This window comes from Salvelinus sp. IW2-2015, linkage group LG30 (assembly GCF_002910315.2).
Source record: "Salvelinus sp. IW2-2015 linkage group LG30, ASM291031v2, whole genome shotgun sequence".
Taxonomy (NCBI): domain Eukaryota; kingdom Metazoa; phylum Chordata; class Actinopteri; order Salmoniformes; family Salmonidae; genus Salvelinus; species Salvelinus sp. IW2-2015.
This window is the reverse complement of record NC_036869.1, coordinates 11,239,818-11,265,562: the sequence shown is the minus strand read 5'-3', so window position 1 is coordinate 11,265,562 and position 25,745 is coordinate 11,239,818. Positions and strand designations below refer to the sequence as shown.

General features: G+C 41.7%; 1 protein-coding gene across 1 annotated transcript; it reads right to left on the bottom strand.

Annotated features, from left to right (window-relative positions):
- Positions 1–1,604: 1,604 nt before the first annotated feature.
- LOC111955096 (terminal nucleotidyltransferase 5A-like) lies at positions 1,605–14,064 on the bottom strand. Its single transcript, XM_023975175.2, has 2 exons — positions 13,554–14,064; positions 1,605–3,451 (listed from the first exon to the last, which is right to left on the bottom strand). Exons 1-2 carry the CDS (start codon positions 13,707–13,709, stop codon positions 2,420–2,422), a joined length of 1,188 nt encoding a protein of 395 aa, XP_023830943.1. The 5' UTR covers positions 13,710–14,064; the 3' UTR covers positions 1,605–2,419.
- Positions 14,065–25,745: the final 11,681 nt, after the last annotated feature.

Below are 25,745 nucleotides of genomic sequence, written 5' to 3'. Positions count from 1 at the left end.
TATCCAGTGAGACAGGGGGGCAAGGAAACCCCTCATTGGATGTGATGGATGACATGCAGGCGGAACTAAATGGCTAATGTATGGATGGCTATGAGGGCAGAGGGGATTCAGATTCCCATGGTAACGCTGAGGGGGCGGGAACAGAACAGAACAAGGAAGTGTTTGTATGTGTCTTCGGCATTGGTGTCAGACCGATGGGATCATTTGTGTTTCAACAAACAGCAGCCCCAACATTCTATAAAGCTGAGGGATGGGGTATGTGTATGGGTATACCATTAATGGAAAGAACAATTAAACAGCAATAAATATTGCAGATTGCACCTTGAATGTCTCTGTTAAGGCATACAGGTACAGACACTTCACCTACTCGCCCTTCATGTCTGTGTCTGTGTCTTCTCATTCCAATGGGATGTGCTGGAACCTGTTAGAAACACAACATAACCAAAAGTATGTGGAACATTGCTGCGGGGACTTGCTTCCATTCAGCCACAAGAGCATTAGTGAGGTTGGGCACAGATGTTGGGCGATTAGGCCTGGCTCGCAGTCGGCGTTCCAATTCATCCCAAAGGTGTACGATGGGGTTGAGGTCAGGGCTCTGTGCAGGCCAGTCAAGTTCTTCCACACCGATCTCGACAAACCATTTCTGTATGAACCTTGCTTTGTCCACGGGGACATTGTCATGCTGAAACAGGGAAGGGCCTTCACCAAACTGTTACTTCAAAGTTAGAAGTATAGAATTGTCTGAAATGTCATTGTATGCTGTAGCGTTAAGATTTCCCATCACAGGAACTAAGGGGCCTAGCCCGAACCATGAAAAACAGCCCCAGACCATTATTCCTCCTCCACAAAACTACAGTTGGGACAATGCATTCAGGCAGGTAGCATTCTCCTGGCATCCACCAAACCCATATTCATCTGTCGGCCTGCCAGATGGTGAAGCGGGATTCATCACTCCAGAGAATGCGTTTCCACTGCGGTGGCGAGCTTTACACCACTCCAGCCAACGCTTGGCATTGCACATGGCAATCTTATGCTTATGTGCGGCTGCTCAGCCATGGAAACCCATTTCATGAAGCTCCCAGCTCCCAGTTATTGTGCTGACTTTGCTTCCAGTGGCAGTTTGAAACTTGGTAGTGAATTTTGCAACTGAGGACAGACTATTTTTTACGTGCTAAGCTCTACAGCACTCAGCGGCCCCATTTTGTGAGCTTGTATGTCCTACCACTTCGCGGCTGTGCCGTTGTTGCTCCTAGACGTTTCCATTTCACAATAACAGCACTTACAGTTGACCGGGCCAACTCTAGCAGGGCAGAAATTTTATGAACAGACTTGCTGGAAATGTGGCATCCTATGACGATGCCACGTTGAAAGTCACTGAGCTCTTCAGTAAGYCCATTCTGCTGTCAATGTTTGTCTATGGAGATTGCATGGCTGTGTGCTCAATTTTATTGTCAGCAACGGGTGGGGCTGAAATAGKAGAATCCACTAACTTGAAGGGATGTCAACATAGTTTTGTATATATAGTGTACATCKAGTACATATAGAACATATTCCTGAAACCATTAGGAATGTGTAGACTGAGAAAGAAAGAAATAATACCAATGTTTCCATTGAAATGTTTTATTATCTGAAAAGGAAACACCCTGACCCTGGATATAGAAATGAACAGTAACCTGGGTGAAATAGATTCAAATACAGTTCTTTCATTTACAGATCAAACTACTTTAAGATGTCGGTTGGTTTTTCAGGCACTTAGAATCACAAAAGTCTGTTTTATTTTCTTCACGCTACACAAGAACTGAATTCTTTGGTCCTTACGTTTTCAAAGGAAAAGGTCAGTTGAAACCACAGTCAGAACAGAATACAGCTTCCTGGTTTCTTATTTACATMTATTTTTATGGATCCAAATATACTTCAAGTCCCTTATCAAGACTGGGAAGCTGAAAAGTTCTTCCGTCACATTTCAACCATTCTACACATCAAAATAGACCACCAGTCTTCATCGTACATATATCAAAAGAAGCCAACGCTTCAGAACAGAAAAGTAACAAACATCATAACAACGGCTCAAATCAGATTTACAGCAGTATTCATTGATATAATTTAGTGGGATGGGTTGCAGCTGAAGATTTGGCAAAAAGATACAATACAATTTTTCCTTTTTTGGTCCTCAGTGGACTGTCCTCAAGTCTCCCACAAGAAGCCATTTTGCTACAGGTGGACTGAACAAAGCACTCTATCGAACTGCTCAGCTCACGTTACTATAAGACAGAGGGTGCGTCTACAATGGCACCCTATTCCCTATATAGTTTCCTGGTAATATAAAGTAGTGCACTACGTAGGGAATAGGCTACCATTTGGGAAACTAGAAGCTTAAAAAAACAACATAGTCCCCTTACGCTCCACTGATCCACATCATTTAGCTACAAGGCAGCCATGTCCTGTGGTAAGAGTTACTATAAGAGCTACTCATGGGCGACTGGACCCGCGCTATGTAGTAGTTACTGAAGTTGACGTCTCTGACATAAGGCGCCGGCTGGTAGTAACAGGTGATGTTAGCCAGGGCCGGGATGGCGTTCTGCTCTGCCATGGCCCGTAGCGCCAGTGCCGAGATCAGTGCCAGTGTCTGGCGGCGCTCGTGCCCCATCAGGCACACGGTGCTCTCGTCCACCACATGCCGCAGCGTCACCAGGCAGTCGTAGCGCTTGTCCTCCATGCCGTTGAAGTGGTTCTGGAGATACGCCTCCAGCTTCCGCTGCTGCTCGCCAATGTCCGGGAAGTCGATGAAGAAGCGTGAGCACATATAGCGCTGCAGAAGCTTCATCTGAGCCTCTGAGTCCGGTTTAAACCCCCGCACTAGCAGGTGGCAGTACTTCAGCAGTCCTCCTCCCCGGATCTCCTCGGGGCTGCGCGTGGCTATGGTCCTGGTGCGGAGGTGTCCCAGGGCCTCCTGGAAGTCCCCGTACATGCTCTCTCCAACCACAGTGGGGTGGAAGCTCTCAGACATGGACATGGCCGTCTCTGAGCAGCGGTCGAACAGCAGCAGTGAGTCCAGGCCGATCTGGAACGAGTCCACGCTGAACTCAAACTGCCTTCGGAGGGATTCCACAAACTTCAGCTCCACGTTCTTCCCCGTGTTGTTGGAGAGGGAGATCAGGCTCCAGCGGTCTGTGTCGTTGCACACCTTCACCAGCTTCTGGACGTAGGCCTCTTTGAGGGTCATGGGCGAGACACGGCTGAGCCCCGGAGGTAGGAAGTCCACCAGYCTGTCCAGGACCACGTCTTTGACCACACGAAAGGTCTTGTCATCAGTCCGGTTCAGGCCGAAGATGAGGTCCAAGTCCTTGTAGCCCAGGCCCGTGTCCTGGTGGAGCACATAGCTGGCTGCTGAACCGTTCAGCTTCACATCTCGGACCACCACACCACGCTCCTGCAGWCGCGCCCGAACCACCTGAACAGGAAAGACAGACACATGGGTGAGTGATCGGAGAGATACTATTAGAAAGACACTTTATTGTCGATTTTCTTCTCCAATCAAATACGTTTTTTAGTATTGTTTTTCTTGCAATTGATCTGAGAAAGCAGGTCATTCCTGGAGGACCGAGTGTCTGCTGGTTTTTGGCATTTCCTTTCATTTTGTGTCCAACTAAGACCTAGACAACAGGTGAGGGAAGTTCCTACCAAATCAGTGGCCTTAATTGATTAATCAAGTACAAGGGAGGAGTGAAAACCTGCATACAGCCCTCCATGGAATGAGTTTGACATCTGAGTGATAGAGAGATAACATGCCACTGCAAGTCGAAACGTTGCTATAATGGTCACTACCTCTTCTTTTGAAATGGTAATATTTACATTTCAATCAAGGAATGGTTCCCCTAGCTTTCAGCCAATGTTCATAACAGTAAAGACAAAATACTAGCATACAATAATTTGTTGTGTGGATGAGAATAGAGAGGGACTCCATTATCCATTTGATATTTTAAGTAGAAATTGTGAACCAATATTGAATTTGGAAAGCCTGTTATATTAAATTAAGTTCCTTATGCCACACTGAGAAGTCAATAAATACTTAAAAAAACATTTTGACACGTCCCTCCATCAACCCTGTGTCAGTTCTAGGAAGATTTCAACCCACTAAATCCAAAAATGTCTCCAGGTTTCACCAACATTGTTATTTTGTTGCTTTGACAAAGTCATTTCTGAAGATGATGATTTATTTCATGTGATTAGTGATTCATTTACATCTGTCCCTCATTTTAAGGTCAACTCCGTTAAGTGAACTTAACTATCATTTTAATATGGTGAAGCTACTCCTTTTAAAATAATTCTTTTTCACAAGAAATATTGAACATCTAATAGCTGGTTCTACTCTTTTGGTGGAAAACTGAGCGGGTTGAGCACAGAGCTAGAAATGTTTTATCAATTTCATTTAGTTTTTGTGAAGCTTGCATTCAATTGCCACTCCCAGTTGCAAACAACAAGCTTCCATTCCCCCTGTCATGAGGGGATTTATGGCTGATTTATGATGGAATTGGCAATCCTGTTATGGTCAACCCTGCTACTTTACTATTGTCATTTTTTWWATTTAACCTCTTGAGATGGGAAAACATGTTCTTGAACATGTGCTCATTATGACAGAATGCTAAAATGAAATCAAGTTACACTTCTTAAAATAGACACTGAATTGGTGGAATGACCCAAATAATGACAAGCAACAACATGAAATAACAAATGTAATCATTCATTTCTGTTTTTCCAACGCACAGCCTTTTAATTTGATCATGAACTCCCTATTTTCATAAAAAATACAAATATCTCTCTTTCTCTTATGCAGAGAGATGACACTGAAGAAATTAAAAGCCTCTGACTGGACAATAATATCCCCTATGTTTGCCAGCTACTTTAAAGTCCCTTGTCCTACATATAGTCTCTAGCTTGTAAAAAGCCAACAATACAGAGTTACTGTAGCTCAGCTGAATTAAGATAGGGTGGACCTAAAGTCCCCTTAGTTATGCATGGAGAATCAGAGATTTCTCTGTGGGACACAGCAAGCCAATGCTTGTATTGTTGTCTCTAACTTCAGGAGGAACTCCAGCTGACCTGAAGATTATCTAGAAGAAAACGTACAAATKTGTGTGACGTAGACAAATGGGGTTGGGTTGTGAACTTATAAAAACTCTGGTATGATTGTGCCAACATACTTGGCAAAGATATGGTTCACGAGCTTATTGGGTCACAGAACAGAACCGTCAGGGGTGGATCCTGGAGTTAAGGGAAACTGCTGGACTAAAGAAAAGGCAGCTGAGATATTTCAAGCTTCCTGACTGTTACAGCACTCCAAAAAGGAAATCAAGAAACTGTTAAGGACAGTCCTTAACAGGCATGACCATGGTTACCAAGTACACACACTTGGTATCTTTATCCAGACACTGATCCAAGTATTCAGCCAGGTATCTAGTCTGTATACGTACACAATTGCACAATCCCTTCCAGGTCGGATCAAGTTCACAAGTTAAGCCTAAGACAGACATTACAACATAAGCTATCCACTTTCGCTACTATCACAATACCTCTTTCATGCAGTTGTTGTCCACAACTTTGCTACAGTGCCAACATTTCATTAAAAATGTATATCTGTATCAGTCCCCCCCCCCACAGTGAAATATGGTTTTAACCAACTCAGGATAGGAATGTTTCCTGACCCACTGGACACACACTGGTTGAATCAATGCTGTTTCCACCTCATTTCAATGAAATCACGTTGAACCAACGTGGAGTAGATGTTGAATTGGCATCTGTGCCCAGTGGGGAGCCTGTACTTTTGTTTCGCAACACACACGCAAGTATGCACGCACGCATGCACACACACACACACGCACACACACACTCACACACACAAAGCCGTGTCTGAGGAATTAGGTTATGTTGGCTTCACCACTATGCTAGGAAAGGAGAGTATTCTGCCAAGTCTCTGCTGCCTGACTTATGTAGCTAGATCCCCATTCATGAATTTAGGTAACGGCCTCCTCCCTACCAACCTAAAAACAAAGACAGACTAAAAAACGAACAAATTGAGACATGCATAATATGTGTGTTGGGCTCCTTCTCTTCCCAAACTATTGCATCTTTTCAGGCCTTAATTGTAACCTCCTTTACCCAGACCCAGAAACCCACTGTGTCACTTTGTGATTGAAGGACATTAATATTCAGTTACTGTGACAGGATCCCAAAGGAAGGGGTAGTGGTACTCACAATGAAAAATGACACCCCCATGAAAAGTCTATTGAGGAAAAGGTTCAAAACATAAACTTAAGGTCAAGAAATAAAGAATGTTGATTTTCAAAGCCAGTCCTTTTTAGGGGTGGAAATAACAGAGAATTGATTTGCCAATAAAAGCACTTTAAGGAGCCCTGCTGTGCACATCTGTGTTGTGTTCCAATGAGAAAAGCAATCAGTTTCTATTGGTAAACCTCTAGACAGATGATACCCTCTGGACAGATGGTCACTAATAAAAACATTCCGAATATTAAAAACATCCTGAATATTCTGTGAAAACTTGAATATATATGAATCAATTCCCATAGTCCTTGTGGAATAATCAACGTTGCATATATAGGAATTTACTATATGGTTCAATGAATACATATGAATATGTATGTCTATTGGAATTAGGTTGAACTAAGCTAAAAGCAGTATTCATTATACACTAAACCAAAATATAAAAGCAACACGTAAAGTGTTGATCCCATGTTTCATGAGCTGAAATGAAAGATCCCAGAAATGTTCCATATGCACAAAAAGCTTATTTCTCTAAAATGTTGTGCACACATTTGTTTACATCCCTGTTAGTGAGTATTTCTCCTTTGCCAAGATAATCCATCCACCTGACAGGTGTGGCATATCAAGAAGCTGATTAAACAGCATAGTCATTACACAGGTGCACCTTGTGCTGGGGACAATAAAAGGCCACTCTAAAATGTGCAGTTTTGTTACACAACACATTGCCAGAGGTGTCTCAAGATTTGAGGGAGCGTGCATTTGGCATGCTGACTGCAGAAATGTCCACCAGAGCTTTTGAATGAGAATTGAATGTTCATTTCTCTACCATAAGCCGCCTCCAACCTCAGACCACTTGTATGGGATTGTGTAGGTGAGCGGTTTGCTGATGTCAACATTGTGAACAGAGTACCCCATGGTGGCGGTGGGTTTTTGGTATGGGCAGGCATAAGCTATGGACAATGAACACAATGGCATTTTATCAATGGGAATTTGAACGCACAGAAATACCGTGATGAGATCCTGAGGCCCATTGTTGTGCCATTCATCTGCCACCATCACCTCATGTTTCAGCATGAAAATTTACAGCCCCATGTTGCAAGGATCTGTACACAATTCCTGGAAGCTGAAAATGTCCCAGTTCTTCCATGGATACTCACCAGACATGTCACCCATTGAGCATGTTTGGGATGCCCTGGATCAACGTGTACGACAGCGTGTTACAGTTCCCACTAATATCCAGCAACTTTGTGTAGCCATTGAAGAGGAGTGGGACAACATTCCACAGTCCACAATCAACAGCCTGATCAACTTTATGTAAAGGAGGTGTGTCGCGCTGCATGAGGAAAATGGTGGTCACACCAGATACTGACTGGTTTTCTGATCTACGCCCCTACTTTTTAAAAAAGGTATCTGTGACCAACAGATGCATATCCCAGTCATGTGAAATCACATAGATTAGGGCCTAAATGAATGTATTTCAATTGACTGATTTCCTTAACTGTAACTCAATAAAATATTTTTAATTGTTGCATGTTGCATTTATATTTTTGTTTATATTTTTGTTGTTGATTTTTATATTCAGTATAATAAACAGTAAGAACTGCCTTACTAAATATAGGGTTGGACAGAGGGTGTCAACCCATGATGAGACCATTCAGATAGTCATACATACTGCTAGCCTGAAACAAATGATGAGGAGGATGTATTATCCTTATATGGGCTGTATTATATGTTACTGAGTACAAGGACAAGTAGGTCTAACTGAATGGAATGGGTCAACCTGAAAGACCCCCTTATAATGTCTTATAACACAAAAGAGTCTCCCAAAATAAGAAGTAACACCCTTCTTCCACCTCCTCTCCAAAAGCAGGCCATTCCATTCCTGCATTACGCAACAAGCACCTGGTGAAGTTGAGCTAAGGCGGAACACTTCCTCTCGACGTCAAGCAGGAGTAGTAGACTTGTAAAAAAGCCACAAACTGACCAGACGGTGGCGTTGACAATGTCTTGGCGAGGCGTTACATACGGTCTCTTTGCATTCCTACTCCAGTCTGGAGGGTTTCCTCTAAATTTAATTTACCTCAGTCTGGGAATAGCCTAAATAGCACCCTGTTCCCTATGTAGTGCCCTACTTTTGACTAGAGCGACCTGGTAAAAAGTAGTGCACTATCAGGGAATAGGGTGCCATTTGGAACTGAACTGAATGTGTTATATTATTTCAGTGAGAAAACAGTCTCAGAAACAGCCGTTAGCCAGCTAAACCCCATGGTCCTCTAAACTCCAGTTAGAACACTGCCTGGCCTGGACAGAGAGTCACACAAAGACCCAGCCAAGACAAGTATATGGCATCAGTAAATTCATGAGATGTTTAGTAGTCTATGACCCTGGCATCCGGTCCAGTCAGCCCAGAAGGCAAGCAAAGACAGCCCAGTCATATTATACTTAGTGTACTGTCAGTAGGAGAACAGGAACAGATGATGGGGTTTTCCTCAGAGGTGAATGAGTTGCCTTGCTGTGGGTGGTCATGGCACCTGAACCAGCCATTAAACTAGACTAGAAATGGTACAGCATTCATTCATAAAACTAGACTGGTGCTACAGTATTCATTCAAAAAACTAGACTGATGATACAGTATTCATTCATAAATCTAGACTGGTATCAGTATTTATTTTCATAAAACTAGACTGGTGATACAGTATTTATTATCATAAAACTAGACTAATACAGTATTTATTATCATAAAACTAGACTGGTGATAGTGTATTTAGTATCATAAAACTAGACTAATACAGTATTTATTATCATAAAACTAGACTGGTGATAGCGTATTTAGTATCATAACACTAGACTGATGATACAGTATTATTTATCATATAACTAGAATGATGATACAGTATTTATTATCATAAAACTAGACAGATGATACAGTGTTTATTATCATAAAAGTAGACTGATGATACAGTATTTACTATCATAAAACTAGACTGGTGATACAGAATTATTTATCATATAACTAGAATGATGATACAGTATTTATTATCATAAAACTAGACAGATGATACAGTGTTTATTATCATAAAACTAGACAGATGATACAGTGTTTATTATCATAAAACTAGACTGGTGATACAGTATATATTATCATACAACTAGAATAGTCCAGATTCTAAAACGACTTAATTAAAGAGACTACATTCTAAAGGAAGGGTCATAATTAGTCTCAAATCTTTCCTTATCTCCGCTCAAATCTTATCTCCAGAGAGAGAGAGAGAGAGAGAGAGAGAGAGAGAGAGAGAGAGAGAGAGAGAGGGAGAGAGACGGAGAGAGACGGAGAGAGACGGAGGGAGAGGGAGAGAGACGGAGAGACAGAGAGAGAGAGATTTGAAGAAGAAAAACTAGTCAGGCATACCATTTCATTTTATGGGCCAATGTTGAGTTCAGCTGGCATTTCACCACAATTGCCTCCTTGAAAGCCAGCAACAGCAAAGCACACACCTATATGTAGAGGTCTAACAGAGCTATACACTGTAATGTAAGACCAAACTATGTTCATGGAGACGTATGGTGTCATTGTGTCATTCAGTCTCACCAACAATAGACCGAAAGAGGAGTTGGCTTACAATCTGGCAGGGCCCACAACAGAACCAGGTGACTGGGATAGTATTGTGGTGTGTGAGTGTGTGAGTGCTTTGGGTCTACTCTTACCACACTGATACCATGCCAACCTTGTCAAGAGTCCTGACCCACCTAGGCCCCTGTTACTGGTGTGACCAACTAGCGAATCTAGTTTCCTTATCCTGCACCAGAAATGGAAGCCATCGCCCCCACCCAGGAAAGAAGAGCTCACTTCCAGTAAGCTCACAATGGTGAAATGAGAACAGGAACAAAACAAAAACATGGGAAAACATCTGCCTCAGGCGTTTGCCCTACTGTGTTCTAGTCTATTCTAGAATCTACACCCTGAATTTGATATGAGCAAACCTGGAAAAAGTGTGTTCCCTTTCCTTGACTGGCCAAGCCAAGTAAAACAGATTAGCACCCATAGCTCTACTTCTACTGTTAACATGAAGTAATATCTGATCTGATCTGACAGACTAATAAACATTCAACGTCTGGATATGTAATCTCGGCTGTATAACACCACTGGGTAGGCCTACTGGGTAGTGTGTGTATGTGTATGTGTGTCACAGGAGGTTGCTAAGAGGAGGACGGCTCATAATAATGTTGGGAACAGAGCAAATGAAATGGCATCAAACACATGGAAACCGTGTTTTTGATGTAGAGTACCAGTCAAAAGTTTGGACCCACCGACTCATTCAAGGGTTTTTCTTTATTTTTTACTATTTTCAACATTGTTTAATAATAGTAAAGACAATCAAAACTCTGAAATAACACATATAGAATCATGTAGTAACCAAAAAAGTGTTCAAAGCCACCCTTTGCCTTGATGACAGCTTTGCACACTCTCGACATTCTCTCAACCAGCTTCACCTGGAATGCTTTTACAACAGTCTTATAGGAGTTCCCACATATGCGGAGCACTTGTTGGCTGGTTTTCCTTCACTCTGCTGTCCAACTCATCCCAAACCATCTCAATTGGTTTGAGGTCGGGTGATTGCGGAGGCTAGATCTGATACAGCACTCCATCAATCTCCTTCTTGGTCGAATAGCCCTTACACAGCCTGGAGGTGTGTTGAGTCATTGTCCTGTTGAAAAACAAATGACAGTTCCACTAAGCGCAAACCAGATGGAATGGCGTATTGTTGCAGAATGCTGTGGAAGCCATGCTGGTTAAGTGTGCCTTGAATTCTAAATAAATCACAGACAGTGCCACCAGCAAAGCACCCCCACACCATCACACCTCCTCTTCCATACGTCACAGTGGGAACTACACATGCGGAGATCATCCGTTCACCTACTCTGCGTCTCACATAGACACAGCGGTTGGAACCAAAAATCTCACATTTGGACTCATCAGACTAAAAGATGGATTTCCACCGGTCTAATGTCCATTGCTCATATTTCTTTTTGTTATTGGTGTCCTTTAGTAGTGGTTTCTTTGCAGCAATTCAACCATGAAGGTCTGATTCACACAATCTACTCTGAACAGTTGATGTTGAGATGTGTCTGTTCCTTGAACTCTGTGAAGCATTTATTTGAGTTGCAATTTCTGAGGCTTGTAACTCTAATGAACTTATCCTCTGCAGCAGAGGTAACTCTGGGTCTTCCTTTCCTGTGGCGGTCCTCATGAGAGCCAGTTTCATCATAGCGCTTGATGGTTTTTGTGACTGCACTTCAAGAAACTTTCAAAGTTCTTGAAATTTTCCGGATTGACGGACCTTCATGCCTTGAAGTAATAATGGAATGTCGTTTCTCTTTACTTATTTGAGCTGTTCTTGCCATAATATGGACTTGATCTTTTACCAAATAGGGCTATCTTTTGTATACCACCTCTACCTTGTCATAACACAACTGATTGGCTCAAACGCATTAAGAAAGAAAGAAATTCCACAAATGAACTTTTAACAAGGCACACCTGCTAATTAATTGAAATGCATTCCAGGTGACTACCTCATGAAGCTGGTTGAGAGAATGCCAAGAGTGTGCAAAGCTGTCATCATGGCAAAGGGTGGCTGCTATGAAGAATCTCAAATATAAAATATATTTAGATTTGTTTAACACTTTTTTGCTTACAACATGATTCCATATGTGTTATTTCATAGTTTTGATGTGTTCACTATTATTCTACAATGTGTGTGTGTGTGTGTGTGTATGTGTGTGTATGGAGGCCTATTGTAAAGTTCCTCAGGACTGTCAACCCAATGTGGGCTTATCTACCCACAATCCACTGCACTAAATCAGCAACGGTGACACTTCTCTTTTACACCTCCCACGGCGCGCACACACACACACACACAACAATATGGAGCCACACCATAAATAGATGTTAACTAGATGACAGTTTTTCAATAAACACCCCCTATTGAGAGCCCTGTGGAATACCTCGAAGAACACATATTTCTGGCCGCAAGGGGAAAAAATGTTTTGGTCCTGGGTTGGATCAGTTGGTTTTCCAGGCAGGAGAGAGAGAGGAAGGGAAAACGTCACTGAAGATATGTACTATTGCTTACTACCGATGGTATGGGACTGATGGTATTGGTCCCGTGTGGCTCAGTTGGTAGAGCATGGCGCTTGCAACGCCAGGGTTGTGGGTTCATTCCCCACGGGGGGACCAGGATGAATATGTATGAACTTTCCAATTTGTAAGTCGCTCTGGATAAGAGCGTCTGCTAAATGACTTAAATGTAAATGTAAAAATGGATGGCCAGCCAGAGCCTACTGGAGACTTTTCCAGCCTGGGTGTTTTCTACTAGAACAACATGGATACAGCATACATCCTCACATATGTCTGACCTACCAATACAGATCACAGGTCTACATTTCATTAATGAAAGCTACACGAGACAAGAGGAAACTTTTCCATTCTCAATTTCTCTATACTCTGCCCGATTGTAATTCAATATACAGTACCTTACTTTCTCTCCCTCTATGTGTAAAAGTTGTATTGTTTTGTAGACCAATGAAATGACTCTGGTCGCAGAAGGATTGGAATGAGAAAGTGGAAAATGGCAGTTAAAGCATTAGATCATCTGCTCCTTGAGATCTCCTCCTGTCTGTTAAAGTGAATGTAAATAACAGGATTCACAAGTCATGATTCAATACAATGGGTGGATATTCAAATATAGGCTAACAAGGCACTCCAGTATATTTCCAATACCTTTAGTAGACTATTGTAAAAATACAGTGTATGAGCATGCCAAAAGGACTGGCACAGAAGCAAATTCACAGATGGTATCTGACCTGATTTTGAAGAATATTGGAGCTTTTTATCCTCATCCACAGCACTGACAAATGTGCTATTATTATGCTATTACATAAATACGACATGGTTAGCCTTGGAATGCTCCCAAAACACACCGCCTTCCTGACTCTACTTACTTCTCAAATTCAACTGTACAGTGCGTGTGCGTGTGTAGCCTATGTGCGTTAAAGTGTGCAAGCGTGCGTGCGTGCGTGTTTAAAACAAATATTTAACACACATTCCTGAGTTGGCTATTCATTCACTAAAGCAATTTATGATGAGACTGAATTAAATAAAGATTGAACTATTTAAAAAGAAAAGGAAAATAACAGTTAGGCTATATGTGATGAGTTTGGAAGCAGGCTAGAGAAAAGTATCGTCCCTCATTATCAGACCAAAGCCGTTATCTCACCTGGACTATCTGCCGAGGCTGTACGGAAAGCGTCGGGAAGTTTCCGCGTCCGTGAATAGGGACGCTCTCTCCGAGGATGGAGTCCAACCTCTGCACCTGCTCCCAAGACAACACACAGAACCGCCGACTCTGCTCCGACTCATCCCCGGAGGACATGATGGGACGGGGAAAGGTAGTAAAATCTTCGGTAGTGTTGGTGGATGTAGGCTATTATGGACAGTACCAAAGCAATTCCCAAAATAGGTGTTTCTTTTGAAGTTGGAATGAAACTTGAAATCTTCAATAAATCATACAAAATCGCCCTTGTTGCGTTTCTCAGATGTCACTTAGAACATACGTTTCAAAACAATCTAGGCTAAAGGTCCGAGAGTTCTGCACATATAAAACATAGATCGGTAAACTAAACCGTTTGTCATCTCCAAAATTCTCCTGCGCAGTGACTGTGATACACTTCTAACTGTAATCCAGTTGGAAGCATATTGACGGGTTTAAAGAAAATGGGATTAACATAAGCGTCCTGATTGGTTGCGCGGGAGGTTTATGAATACCTCAACATACAGAAGACTACAAGGGGCCATGCGCACACGCCCACTTCCCTTGCGTCAGTAGAGGCTAGTCTGCTGCTTTCATTGGATACTTCAGTCACATTTTAGCAGCCCCATGCATAGAGCCCCACATTGGAGCTGTCATAATACCCATTACACTTAGTGGTCAAACAGGGAAATGGTTCCAATCGTTTTCCACAATTCATTCTTCCCATAGGGGATTTTAGAAACACTTAAAATAAGGGCTGTGTTTCGTATGGGTTTACTCTGGCATGACGTTTTGATAACCATGTAGATCTCTCTCCGACAAGGTGACTTTTATCAATATATTTGTCTCTATTTACTCTTAGATTCAAAAAGGCTATTTAGCATCAAAGTAGACATCATGCAAAACTACAAATCTCTGCAAACTCCTGCATGTCATCTCTAGCTGACACCTTTGCTAACAGGTATTGTGTCAGTTTAAAACTTGCACAAGACAGTTCACAGAATTGTCCATTAAAATAAATGTAGCCAAATGATTCATTACTATATTTAGCTAACATTAGATAGTTAATCCAGAGATTCTTACCGTTGCCTCGATTCGTCAGTCTCGTCCAGATCACCGTGGCCTTTGTAGTTCTTTATGATAGCCACATTAGCAGCTAATTAACGTTTCATTTGTTGGGGTAAATACAGGTGAATATATTGATAAATGTCACCTTGTCCTAGAGAGATTTACATGTTTATCAAAACGTCACACCAGGGTAAAAGATTAGAAGTATTTGTTTCTGTTACAGTGTAATCTGTATCTCCATTATGTCTTTATTGGCAACCTATCATTCACACTTTTCAAAACTGCCCTGACCAGCCATCAACCTCACACTCTACAGTATAATTCAGTGGTTCTCAAACTTTTTGGATACGGGGACCTTTTGTGATAGTAAATTAATCAAGGACCCATCATCAGAACTTGAGTTTGATAAAGGGGTTTTACTATGACTTTGGCAGTGCATGGCCTGATGAACCAAGTCTCAGGCCCTGGGAAGGAACATTGCAGCCCTTTCCTGCAGTCAAATGATGTAGTGGCCTCATGGGTTGAATGTTAATGATATTTTTCATTATTTCATAAACATTGTTTTTTAAAAGCCACAGAAAATCAGGTGTTTCTATATCAAAAGGTTTTGTTATAATACAATCTTCTGTGATGTATATAAAGTGTAATATTGGGATGTAAACTCAAAATGTAGTACATTTTAAGCCCATAACCATGTGTGGGAGGTGTATACTTTTGTTGCAAAGTAGATTTGTTTAACGGGCTAGGGTCCTTTTTTCTGAATTTCCGCCTGACTGACGTGCCCAAAGTAAACTGCCTGTTACTCAGGCCCAGAAGGCAGGATATGCATATAATTGGTACCATTGGATAGAAAACACTTTTAAGTTTGTAGAAATGTGAAAATAATGTATGAGACTATAACACAATAGATTTGGTAGGTGACGATCCAAAMAATAACCACCCAGAATAATTATTATTTTGAGAGCCAATGCTCTTCCAATGGAACGTGTAGGGTCATATCCAAATCCAGCTCCCAGATTGCAATTCCTATGGCTTCCACTAGATGTCAACAGTCTTTGTTCAAGGTTTCAGGCTTGTTTCTTCCCAAACGAGGAAGAATTTTCAGTTTTAGTACTAGGAGTCAGAGTTGGAAATCAGTCTGTGCGAACACGACAAAGAGCACCTGATAATTTTACTTTCCTATTGAACATACTTCTTTCCGTATGAAATATTATGGTTTAATTACATTTTAGGGTACCTGAGGATTGATTAGAAACGTATTTTTACTTGTTTTAACAAAGTTTAGCAGTAGCTTTTTGGATTCCTTTCTCTGCATGTTGAACGAGTGGATTACTCAAATCGATGGCGCCAACTAAACAAAGTTTTTGGGATGTAAAAGAAGGATTTTATCTAACAAAACGACCATGCATGTTTTAGCTGGGAACCTTTGGATTGCAAGTCAGAGGAAGATCTTCAAAAAGTAAGTGAATATTTAATCGAAAAATATTTTGATTTGGGGCGCCGTCCTCAAACAATCGCATGGCATGCTTTCGTTGTAAAGCCTATTGTAAATCGGACAATGCAGTTAGATGAACAAGATTTTAAGTTTTTAACCGATATAAGACACTTGTATTTACCTAAATGTTTAATATCCATAATATTTAAGATTATTTATTTGAATTGCGCTCCCTCCAATTTCACCGGAAGTTGTCGACAGGTGTCCCGCTGGCGCCTAGCCCTAAGAAGTTTTTAAGGCTACCAAGAAACACTCTGTTTGACCCTGATTTAGCCCACTGCAGTAAAATGTTAAAGGGCCGACTCTTGACATCGGAGAGAACATTTAGCAATTTTCAAGCTAATTTCCTTCAATTCTACACTATTTTGTCATGGGGCAGAGAGATTTTTTGTTGTTACAGGTTTAAAGCTACAGTAATATCCTGCAATTCTACACATTTTTCCATGAGGCAGAGAGAAACTGTTGCAGTTTTAAAACTTAAATTACATTTTGTCATGGTGCAGAGAGATTTTTTGTTGTTACAGGTTTAAAGCTAATATCCTGCAATTCTACACATTTTACCATGAGGCAGAGATAAACCGTTGCAGTTTTAAAACGTAAATTACAGTGAATGTATGTTAAAAAACTAAAACAATTTGGGAATACAAGAAAAAATGTGGATAATTGTTGGAATACCAATATCCCAGTTAGCCTCCAGGTCCAGGGTTAAGAACATCAATTGTAGATTAATAATATTACATTATATTGCACCTTCTAAACTTATTCCACTGATCACTTAGTGAAAATGTGTTAAATCTGTTGTTGTTAATCAATGTAAAAATATATATATTTTGGGATCTGGCCGCGGACCCCCTGCAGTCCGCAGACCCCACTTTAATAACCCCTGTTATAACCCCTGCTGTAACCCCTGCTATAATGAAGTGTTTCAGAGTGTGAGCATGCTTGCTTGTTTGTGGAAGGTGTCAGTCTCCCCCTACCAGCCCCCCCTTACCAGTCTCCCTCTACCAGTCTCCCTCTACCAGTCTCCCTCTACCAGTCTCCACCTACCAGTCTCCCTCTACCAGTCTCCCTCTACCAGTCTCCCTCTACCAGTCTCCACCTACCAGTCTCCCTCTACCAGTCTCCATCTACCAGTCTCTCTCTACCAGTCTCCCTCTACCAGTCTCCCTCTAGCAGTCTCCCTCTCGAAGCTTATGAATATGAGGGGCCCTGATGAGACTAACCAAGTTGAGACAACAAGAGGAGAGGGTGGCATCATCATGGGGTATCATTGACCTGAGCAGCTTATTGTCAACATATTCATGGTTTCCCTGACGTGGGGAAGGCACTTGCGTCAGTAGGCTAATAATAACCCAGAACCAGGGGCAGGAGGGCCTCTCTGTATTCTCTCCTCCCCCTCCCTCAAAGAGAACCACTTGACATTCTGTCGTGACAGTGAGTGCTGGTTAACATCCGTGTCCATGTTGTTGTATGGAAGAGCACACCTAAAGGGGAGCACTGCAGGAGAGAGTGAAGATTTAAAGGCAAAACACATGCTTGGCCGATGTGTCTAAAGAGAAAACAGGTGTGTGTGTTTGTGTGATTTGAATGAGGAAGTGACAGTAGGTCATAGTTACAGATACTTCAGGTCATGTTAGTTACACTTCCTTTATCGTCAATTGGAAACAAGGATTTACACAGGCATCAGGAGAAAAGAGTAGTACCATCATGCTGGCACTTGTATTCATATAGGTCATTATCAGCTGCCTGGTGGCAAGGTGCCAACACTAGAGGCTGGAGGATGGGTCTACAGTATGTATGCTGTCGTAACCTSTTCCTCTCAAAGAGGTAGAAAAACATCATCTGAAAGGAAGGACACGTCTTTAGACCTCAGAAACCTATCCAATGGACACGTTCCATTGATGAAGATGGATGCAATGTTATTGAAACGTACAGTTTTGACGATACCACAGTGGAGAGTGTCATAGCGGGGCTTAAAGTTAATGGATTATGTAATAGTTCCACCAAAACCATGGAAACGTCAGGTACTCGTCCCCCCTTGGGAGATAGATCCAGAATCTCCTCATTGTCACCCATCATAATCAGCCCACATTTAGTCTATTGTTTATATGTGTATTTCTCACTATGTTGGGAGTAAAATCGGACTATAACGCTTGTATGGGTGTCATTCCCAATAGATTGTAATGTCATCGTCACCAATTAGCGTTCCATTGATATTTTACCTAATGTATGGCAAAGCCATTATACACTGAGTATACAAAACCCATTATACACTTGGGAAACTGTTGAGCGTAATAAAATCCAGCGGCGTTGCAGTTCTTGACACAAACCGCTGCGCCTGGCACTTACTAACATACCCCGTTTAAAGGCACTTCAATCTTTTGCCTTGTCCATTCACCCTCTACATGGCATGCCACTTCATCTACACTGATGGAAGTGGATTTAACAAGTTGCATCATTAAGCGATCATAGCTTTCACCTGGATTCACCTGTTCAGTTTATATCATGGAAAGAGCAGGTGTTCATAATGTTTTGTACACTCAGTGTATATCCCTTCTGTACTAAGAGTTCAAGCAGAGTCTGTATGCTGTGTGTGTGCATGTGTGTGTGGGTTGGGGGAGGGGTGGAGTTGGATTGATGTGATGAAATAGTTCCTTGAACTATAAATCAGACACCAGTCATCATGTTCCTAGATCAAACACACATCCTTACTCAACTTCGCTTGTCCCCAAAACACACATACGCCACAGATACACAGTTCTGTTTTCCTAGAATTAGTGATTGTCACATTAGCTTCATGTTGCACTACAGGATACCATGGCAGTAAAACAAACACACAACCTGGAAGGACAGAGGTGTTGGGATGATAATGTACGGTAGTGCTGGGCGTTGAAGGAATAAGGTGTTGTCCATGCTCTGTTTGGCTTGAGGCCTCATCTGAGAGAGGATGTTACCCAGAGAGCTATGGAATAAGCAAATCAAGACCAAGTCTTACGTAACCAAAGGGTAGATGAGGAGAACGGATGATGGGTGGATGTCTTTTAGTAATATATTTCTTCTTCTGTACTGTTCCCCTGAAGGCAAGGACGGAATGTGAACAGCATGCTAACGTCATTTACACACACACGCATGCACACCCACGCGCGCGCATGCACACACACACACACACGGACACTTACCCGGGCATGCACACACACACACACACAATGACATGGAGCGGTGCCACAAACAGATGTTAGTGGGATTTTAGTGTTGACAGGTAAAACGAGGAGGTTATCAACAGAGTTTTTGTTCAAAGGAACAAAGTGGATACAATAACAGGCAATACAAGCTTACATCTCAAGGAGATAGAGAGTGTAGCCAGACAAGTTTCACATTTTGTCCTGGTTTTATTTATAGCATCACAAAACAAACAGGTTGTTAGCTGGTGATTGATCTGTCACAGCACACAGATAAGATCATGTCCTGTTATGTTGTACCTGGACATCAAGTGACATTTAGTTTGGTAATTTCTCACTGGAATTAACACTTCTCTATGGGCCTGGTTCTATTAGTCTGGTCCCACTTCTCTGTGGGCCTGGTTCTATTAGTCTGGTCTCACTTCTCTATGGGCCTGGTTCTATTAGTCTGGTCTCACTTCTCTATGGGCCTGGTTCTATTAGTCTGGTCRCACTTCTCTATGGGCCTGGTTCTATTAGTCTGGTCRCACTTCTCTATGGGCCTGGTTCTATTAGTCTGGTCCCACTTCTCTATGGGCCTGGTTCTATTAGTCTGGTCCCACTTCTCTATGGGCCTGGTTCTATTAGTCTGGTCTCACTAATAAAGGATGTTTAGTCTGTTGAGAGACAGTCAATGACATATTCAGATGAAGTGAAATGATAGATCAAGTAGATCATGTTGGTAATACATGGAAATCTTACACATTAAACAGCAAGAAAGTTCAGGATAAGTACAATAATCATATACACAGGGCTCGATTCAGACTTAGGAAACGCACGCCTTTCCTATGCACTTCTCTTTAATTGTTATTCAGCCTTAACTTACAAAGGTGCATAACGAGCTTTGAAGGCATGGTTCCCTTCCCTCCCTAGGTTTAATTCAACCGCTGAAAACCCTCCCACTTGCTAGCCAACAGATTTTCTCATGGACTTTTCATTCAATAGGATTTTCAGTAAATGTATCTAAAGCCATCCCTTTAAAACTTCTTAGGGATAGGGGGCAGTATTCGGAAGTTTGGATGACTGAGGTGCCCAAAGTAAACTGCCTGTTACTCATGCCCAGAAGCTAGGATATGCATATGCATGGTAGTATTGGATAGAAACCACTCTAACGTTTCTAAAACTGTTAAAATAATGTCTGTGAGTATAACCGAACTGACTTGGCAGGTGAAAACCCGAGGACAATCCATCAAGGATTTTTTTTTTTTGAGGTCATTGGATTTTCCAATGCTTTTTTATGGGGAATCCGAATTATTAGGACCCAGATTGCAGTTCCTATGGCTTCCACTAGATGTCAACCGTCTTTAGAAATTGTTCAATGTTTTTTAATTTTTTTTATGAAGAAGTAGTCGTATTCTTTCTAAGTGTCACTCAGGTGGACTCTAGTCTTTTGGTGCGTGTGAATGAGAGCGTGCTCCTTGTTGTTTTTCTCCGGTATTGGAAACAGTTTATTCCGTCTTAAATTTAATCGATTATTTACATTTTAGGGTACCTGAGATTGGATTACAAACGTTGTTTGAAATGTTTGGACCAAGTTTACAGATAACTTATTAGATCCTTTGTAGGCATGTTGGGCGAGTTGGAACCGCTGTATTTCTGAATCAAACGCGCCAAATAAACTGACATTTTTGGGATATAAAGAAGGACTTTATCGAACAAAACGACCATTCATTGTGTAACTGAGACCTTTGGGATTGCAAAAGGTAAGCGATTTATTTTATCGCTATTTCTGACTTTCGTGATGCATCTGTTTGGTTGGAAAATGTTTTTCATGCTTTTGAATGAGGGGCGCGGTCCTCAGATAATCGCATGGTATGCTTTCACCGTAAAGCCTTTTTGAAATCTGACAAAGTGGCTGGATTAACAATAAATGAATCTTTAAGCCGATGTATAACACTTGTATTTTTTATGAATGTTCATTATGGCTATTTCTGTATTTTGAATTTGGCGCTCTGCAATTTCACCGGATGTTGTCGAGGTGGGTCGCTAGTGGAACGCCTGCGCCAGAAGGGTTAAACATTTTTTTATTAAAATATATATATATATTTCACCTTTATTTAACCAGGTAGGCCAGTTGAGAACACGTTCTCATTTACAACTGCGACCTGGCCAAGACAAAGCAAAGCAGTGCGACAAAAAACAACAACACAGAGTTACACATGGGATAAAGAAACGTACAGTCAATAACACAATAGAAAAAGTCTATGTACAGTGTTGCAAATGTAGTAAGATTAGGGAGGTAAGGCAATAAATAGGCCACAGAGGTGAAATAATTACAATTTAGCATTAACACTGGAGTGATATATGTGCAGATGATGATGTGCAAGTAGAGATACTGGGGTGCAAAAGAGCAATAAATAAATAAATAACAATATGGGAATGAGGTAGTTGGGTGTGCTAAACTGTTATGTATGGTCTGAGCTAGGCTCCAGGTTTAAACTGCTATGTATGGTCTGAGCCATGATCCAGGTTTAAACTGTTATGTATGGTCTGAGCCAGGCTCCAGGTTTAAACTGTTATGTATGGTCTTGAGCCAGGCTCCAGGTTTAAACTGCTATGTATGGTCTGAGCCAGGCTCCAGGTTTTAATACCTGTTATGTATGGTCTGAGCTAGGCTCCAGTGTTTAAAAACTGCTGATGTATGGTCCTGAGCCATGATCCAGGTTTAAACCGTTATGTATGGTCTGAGCTAGGCTCCAGGTTTAAACTGCAATGTATGGTCTGAGCCATGATCCAGGTTTAAAACTGGTATTGTATGGTCTGAGCCAGGCTCCAGGTTTAAACTGCTATGTATGGTCTGAGCCAGGCCCCAGTTTTAAACCGTTTATGTATGGTCTGAGCCATGATCCAGGTTTAAACTGCTATGTATGGTCTGAGCCAGGCTCAGGTTTTATACATTCTGCTATGTATGGTCTGAGCCAGGCTCCAGGTTTAAACTGCTATGTATGGTCTGAGCCAGGCTCCAGGTTTAAACTGCTATGTATGCTCTGCGTTTCATAATCATTCAAATAGACTACATGTACCAAATTATTGCACAACTCAGCTGTCCTGAGTCAAATAACTTGAAATCTTCAAACCATCCCATCCTATTATGTGTCTCAAGTCACCGTACACTACTCTCATCACCCCACTGGAACCATCAGCATGGCTGGCGTATCTTCAAATTAGCAGCTTCAGGTGCGAATGGAAGAGTGAACTCTATAGTTCTGTTCAGGACTACATGACGAATAAGGGCAGTCACAAGTAAATACATTCATGATTTCTTATTCGAAACGGGTGGCGGTTCGTGTACAAAGTATATAATTAATGTGAGAATAGTTATAGAATGTGTCCACGATAAGTGTCTCTCTCTCTCCCCCCCTCTCTCTCTCTCCATGTTGTTGGTTAATATGCCATATTGTGTTAGTCCGCTAGGGACCTTTGTACCATGTAGTAAGTGTGTGTGTGTATTCTGTGTTATTATTTAATTAGCTAGTAAATAAATAATTTGCTGTGTATGACATAAGACCAGGTATACTGTAAGAAAATAAAGGTTAGAGAAACTGTATTCTGTCCAAAGATGGGGCCTCTAAAGTGTTGTGTCACAACAGTACTTTAGGCCCCACTCTCACCTACGGCCAGCTGGTCCAGTCTAGTCAACCAAGTCCTGTTATTCATATTTGCGTCTGCTTTACGTACCTTAACACACTGTATACTAAAGTTGGCATAGAAACTACTGGATAAGATAGCAGGAGTAAAAATATGGCCAGCAATACACACGCAAATATACAGTATGGCCATAAGTAAGTGTATGTCTGTTTACATTATAGACTATTATAATACTGTTATTCCGTTTGGGTGAACAGTGGAAATATGGCCATATGTATGTATGCAGATCTGTTTACAATCATTGACTGCTTTGATAAGATACTGCAAATGTGAACAGTCAGTGAAAATATGGCAATGCGTACGTACAGCAAATATGTCGGTTTACATTTAGAATGGCTATTTGGTTATAATACGGAGGTACTATAATGTGAGGGTGGGTGAACAGTCAACCGCCCCCTGAAAACCTCATGACAGCAATAAAATATACGCATGAAACAGGAATCCTAAAATGCCATATCGCTAAATAATGAAATATGTCTACACTCATGACTGGAGCTGATGTGGTCCAGAGACACTGAGTGTGAGATCCCACATGGAGAGTAAGACAGTGGGCCTGTTTTTACTCTTCTGAAGAATACTGTCAGACTTCTTGGAAGAGTACAGAGCTCAGGTGTTTAAATCTTGTACATTCAGTCACCATCATCATTGGGCTGTAGTACAGAACATTGAGCATCAAGAGACAACACCATCTGTCTGCTCAACCTCCTCACAGCATTACAGCTAAACGTTGTGTAACATTGCATCCTTCTGAACAGACCCCAAACAGCAGCCAGAGCTCAGGCGTATTGGGATGTTTACATACTGTACTGCACTGTATATTCAGTATCCAGGGAGACCACCTGTCTCTCCAACCCTCCATCCTCACAGAGAGAAAGCAGAGCTCAGGTGCAACAGAATGTTTATATTCAGTCATCATCATCATCATCATCATGGTTCAGCTGCAGAACAGAATAGAATAGAACATTCAGTATCAAAGGGACAGAAACGGCACCTGTCTCTTCTCTCCTCCTCACAGCAATACTCAGGTCAAACACAAGCCACAGAGCAGTTGCCAAGGTGCTGAACTGGCCAAGCTGTTGTGACAGAGCTCAATGGAGATACTGTAGTATACAAGCCTCTGGTAGTGTAATCCAGTTTGTCTGCCCCTGAGACTAATACGGCAGTATGACACCTGTTGGGTTAAGGCCATTCCTTTCCATTCAGCCCTGAGTCAAGTCTGATTTCTACTCTATATCCACCTGGCTTTCAGATAGCACACACACACACACACACACACACACACACACACACACACACACACACCTGTCTCTTATACACATCTAGATGTGTATAAGAGACAGGTCAACAGATTATCTGTCTAACTGATCATTACACTTTTTATTTGTTTAATATTTTATCCCCTTTTTCTTCCCAATTTCGATCTTGTCTCATCGCTGCAACTCCCCAACGGGCTCGGGAGAGGCGAAGGTCGAACGCAGAAGAAAGCTGCACCAATGTGTCAGAGGAAACACAGTTTAACTGACAACCTTGGCTCATCAGAGCGCAATGAGCCAAGTAAAGCCCCCCGGCCAAACCCTCCTCTAACCCGGACGTCGCTGGGCCAATTGTGCGCCGCCCACTGCGATGCAGTGCTTTAGACCGCTGCACCACTCAGGAGGCCCCACTCGGAAGGAGGTTTTATCTGTTGTTGTCGAGCCTGCCATTCTGTTGTCTCAGATGGACTTCCTCCAACACATCTGTTATGATAATTATCAGTATGACATCATCAACTGGGCTGATAAGGAATGGAGTGAAGCTGGTTATGACATAGAAACTCCGCAGTCACATGATAGGGAATCCTCAAAACACCAAGGATTTCTGAGTGAGCTGCCATTCCCATATCCTTAACAATATTATGTATGGGTCATCAATGTGCGATGACGTTCATGTGTGTGAGTAATACATGTGCTATGGAGTCTTTATAGGTACCTAATAGCGTGAGATTAACTACAATAAACAAGAGAATCAACAGGACAGGCGAATAGTATCAGCATCAGTGAAGAAAGTTAGAATATGACACATGAAGGTTGATGATCCAAAAAGTAGCATACTAAAACCTGTACACCAACAGTAGCGGTGCGTGGGTGAAATCACTGGGGAAGCCAAGCCACAAGAAAATGCCATATTACAACCTATGTGTTGTGATAATTGCTTTGTTTGCTCTATAACCTGTTAGTTTATCTGCCTTGACACTGTGATATACAGGCCTAKGGCTGAGACAATAAGAAGACACAGTGGCAGAGTAAATTCAACCACACCTTGGTTTCATTACAAAACCGGAGTGCAACAAACAAAACCYTTACAAAACCGGAGCGCAACAAACAGTCATTACATAACCGGAGCACAACAAACAGTTACATGACCTACAGTATGGTCAAGCAAGGTAATGTTTCTCACATTTTCTGACTACTAAACAACTATTGGTTTAGAACCACAGAGAGTTAGGAAAATAGAGAAAATAGAGAGTTAGAAAATAGAAGCTGCCTCCACTATTCCAGCACCATTTCAACTTTAACATTTCAACACCATCACCTATGCTTAGTCTAATACCGTGACAATTAAAAGATATAAAAAACAATTTACTCCAATCAACGTAAGCTAAATATGATGTGGCTGTCCATGGTACTGATTTGTATGTGTGTGTGTGTGTGTGTGTGTGTGTGTGTGTGTGTGTGTGTGTGTGTGTGTGTG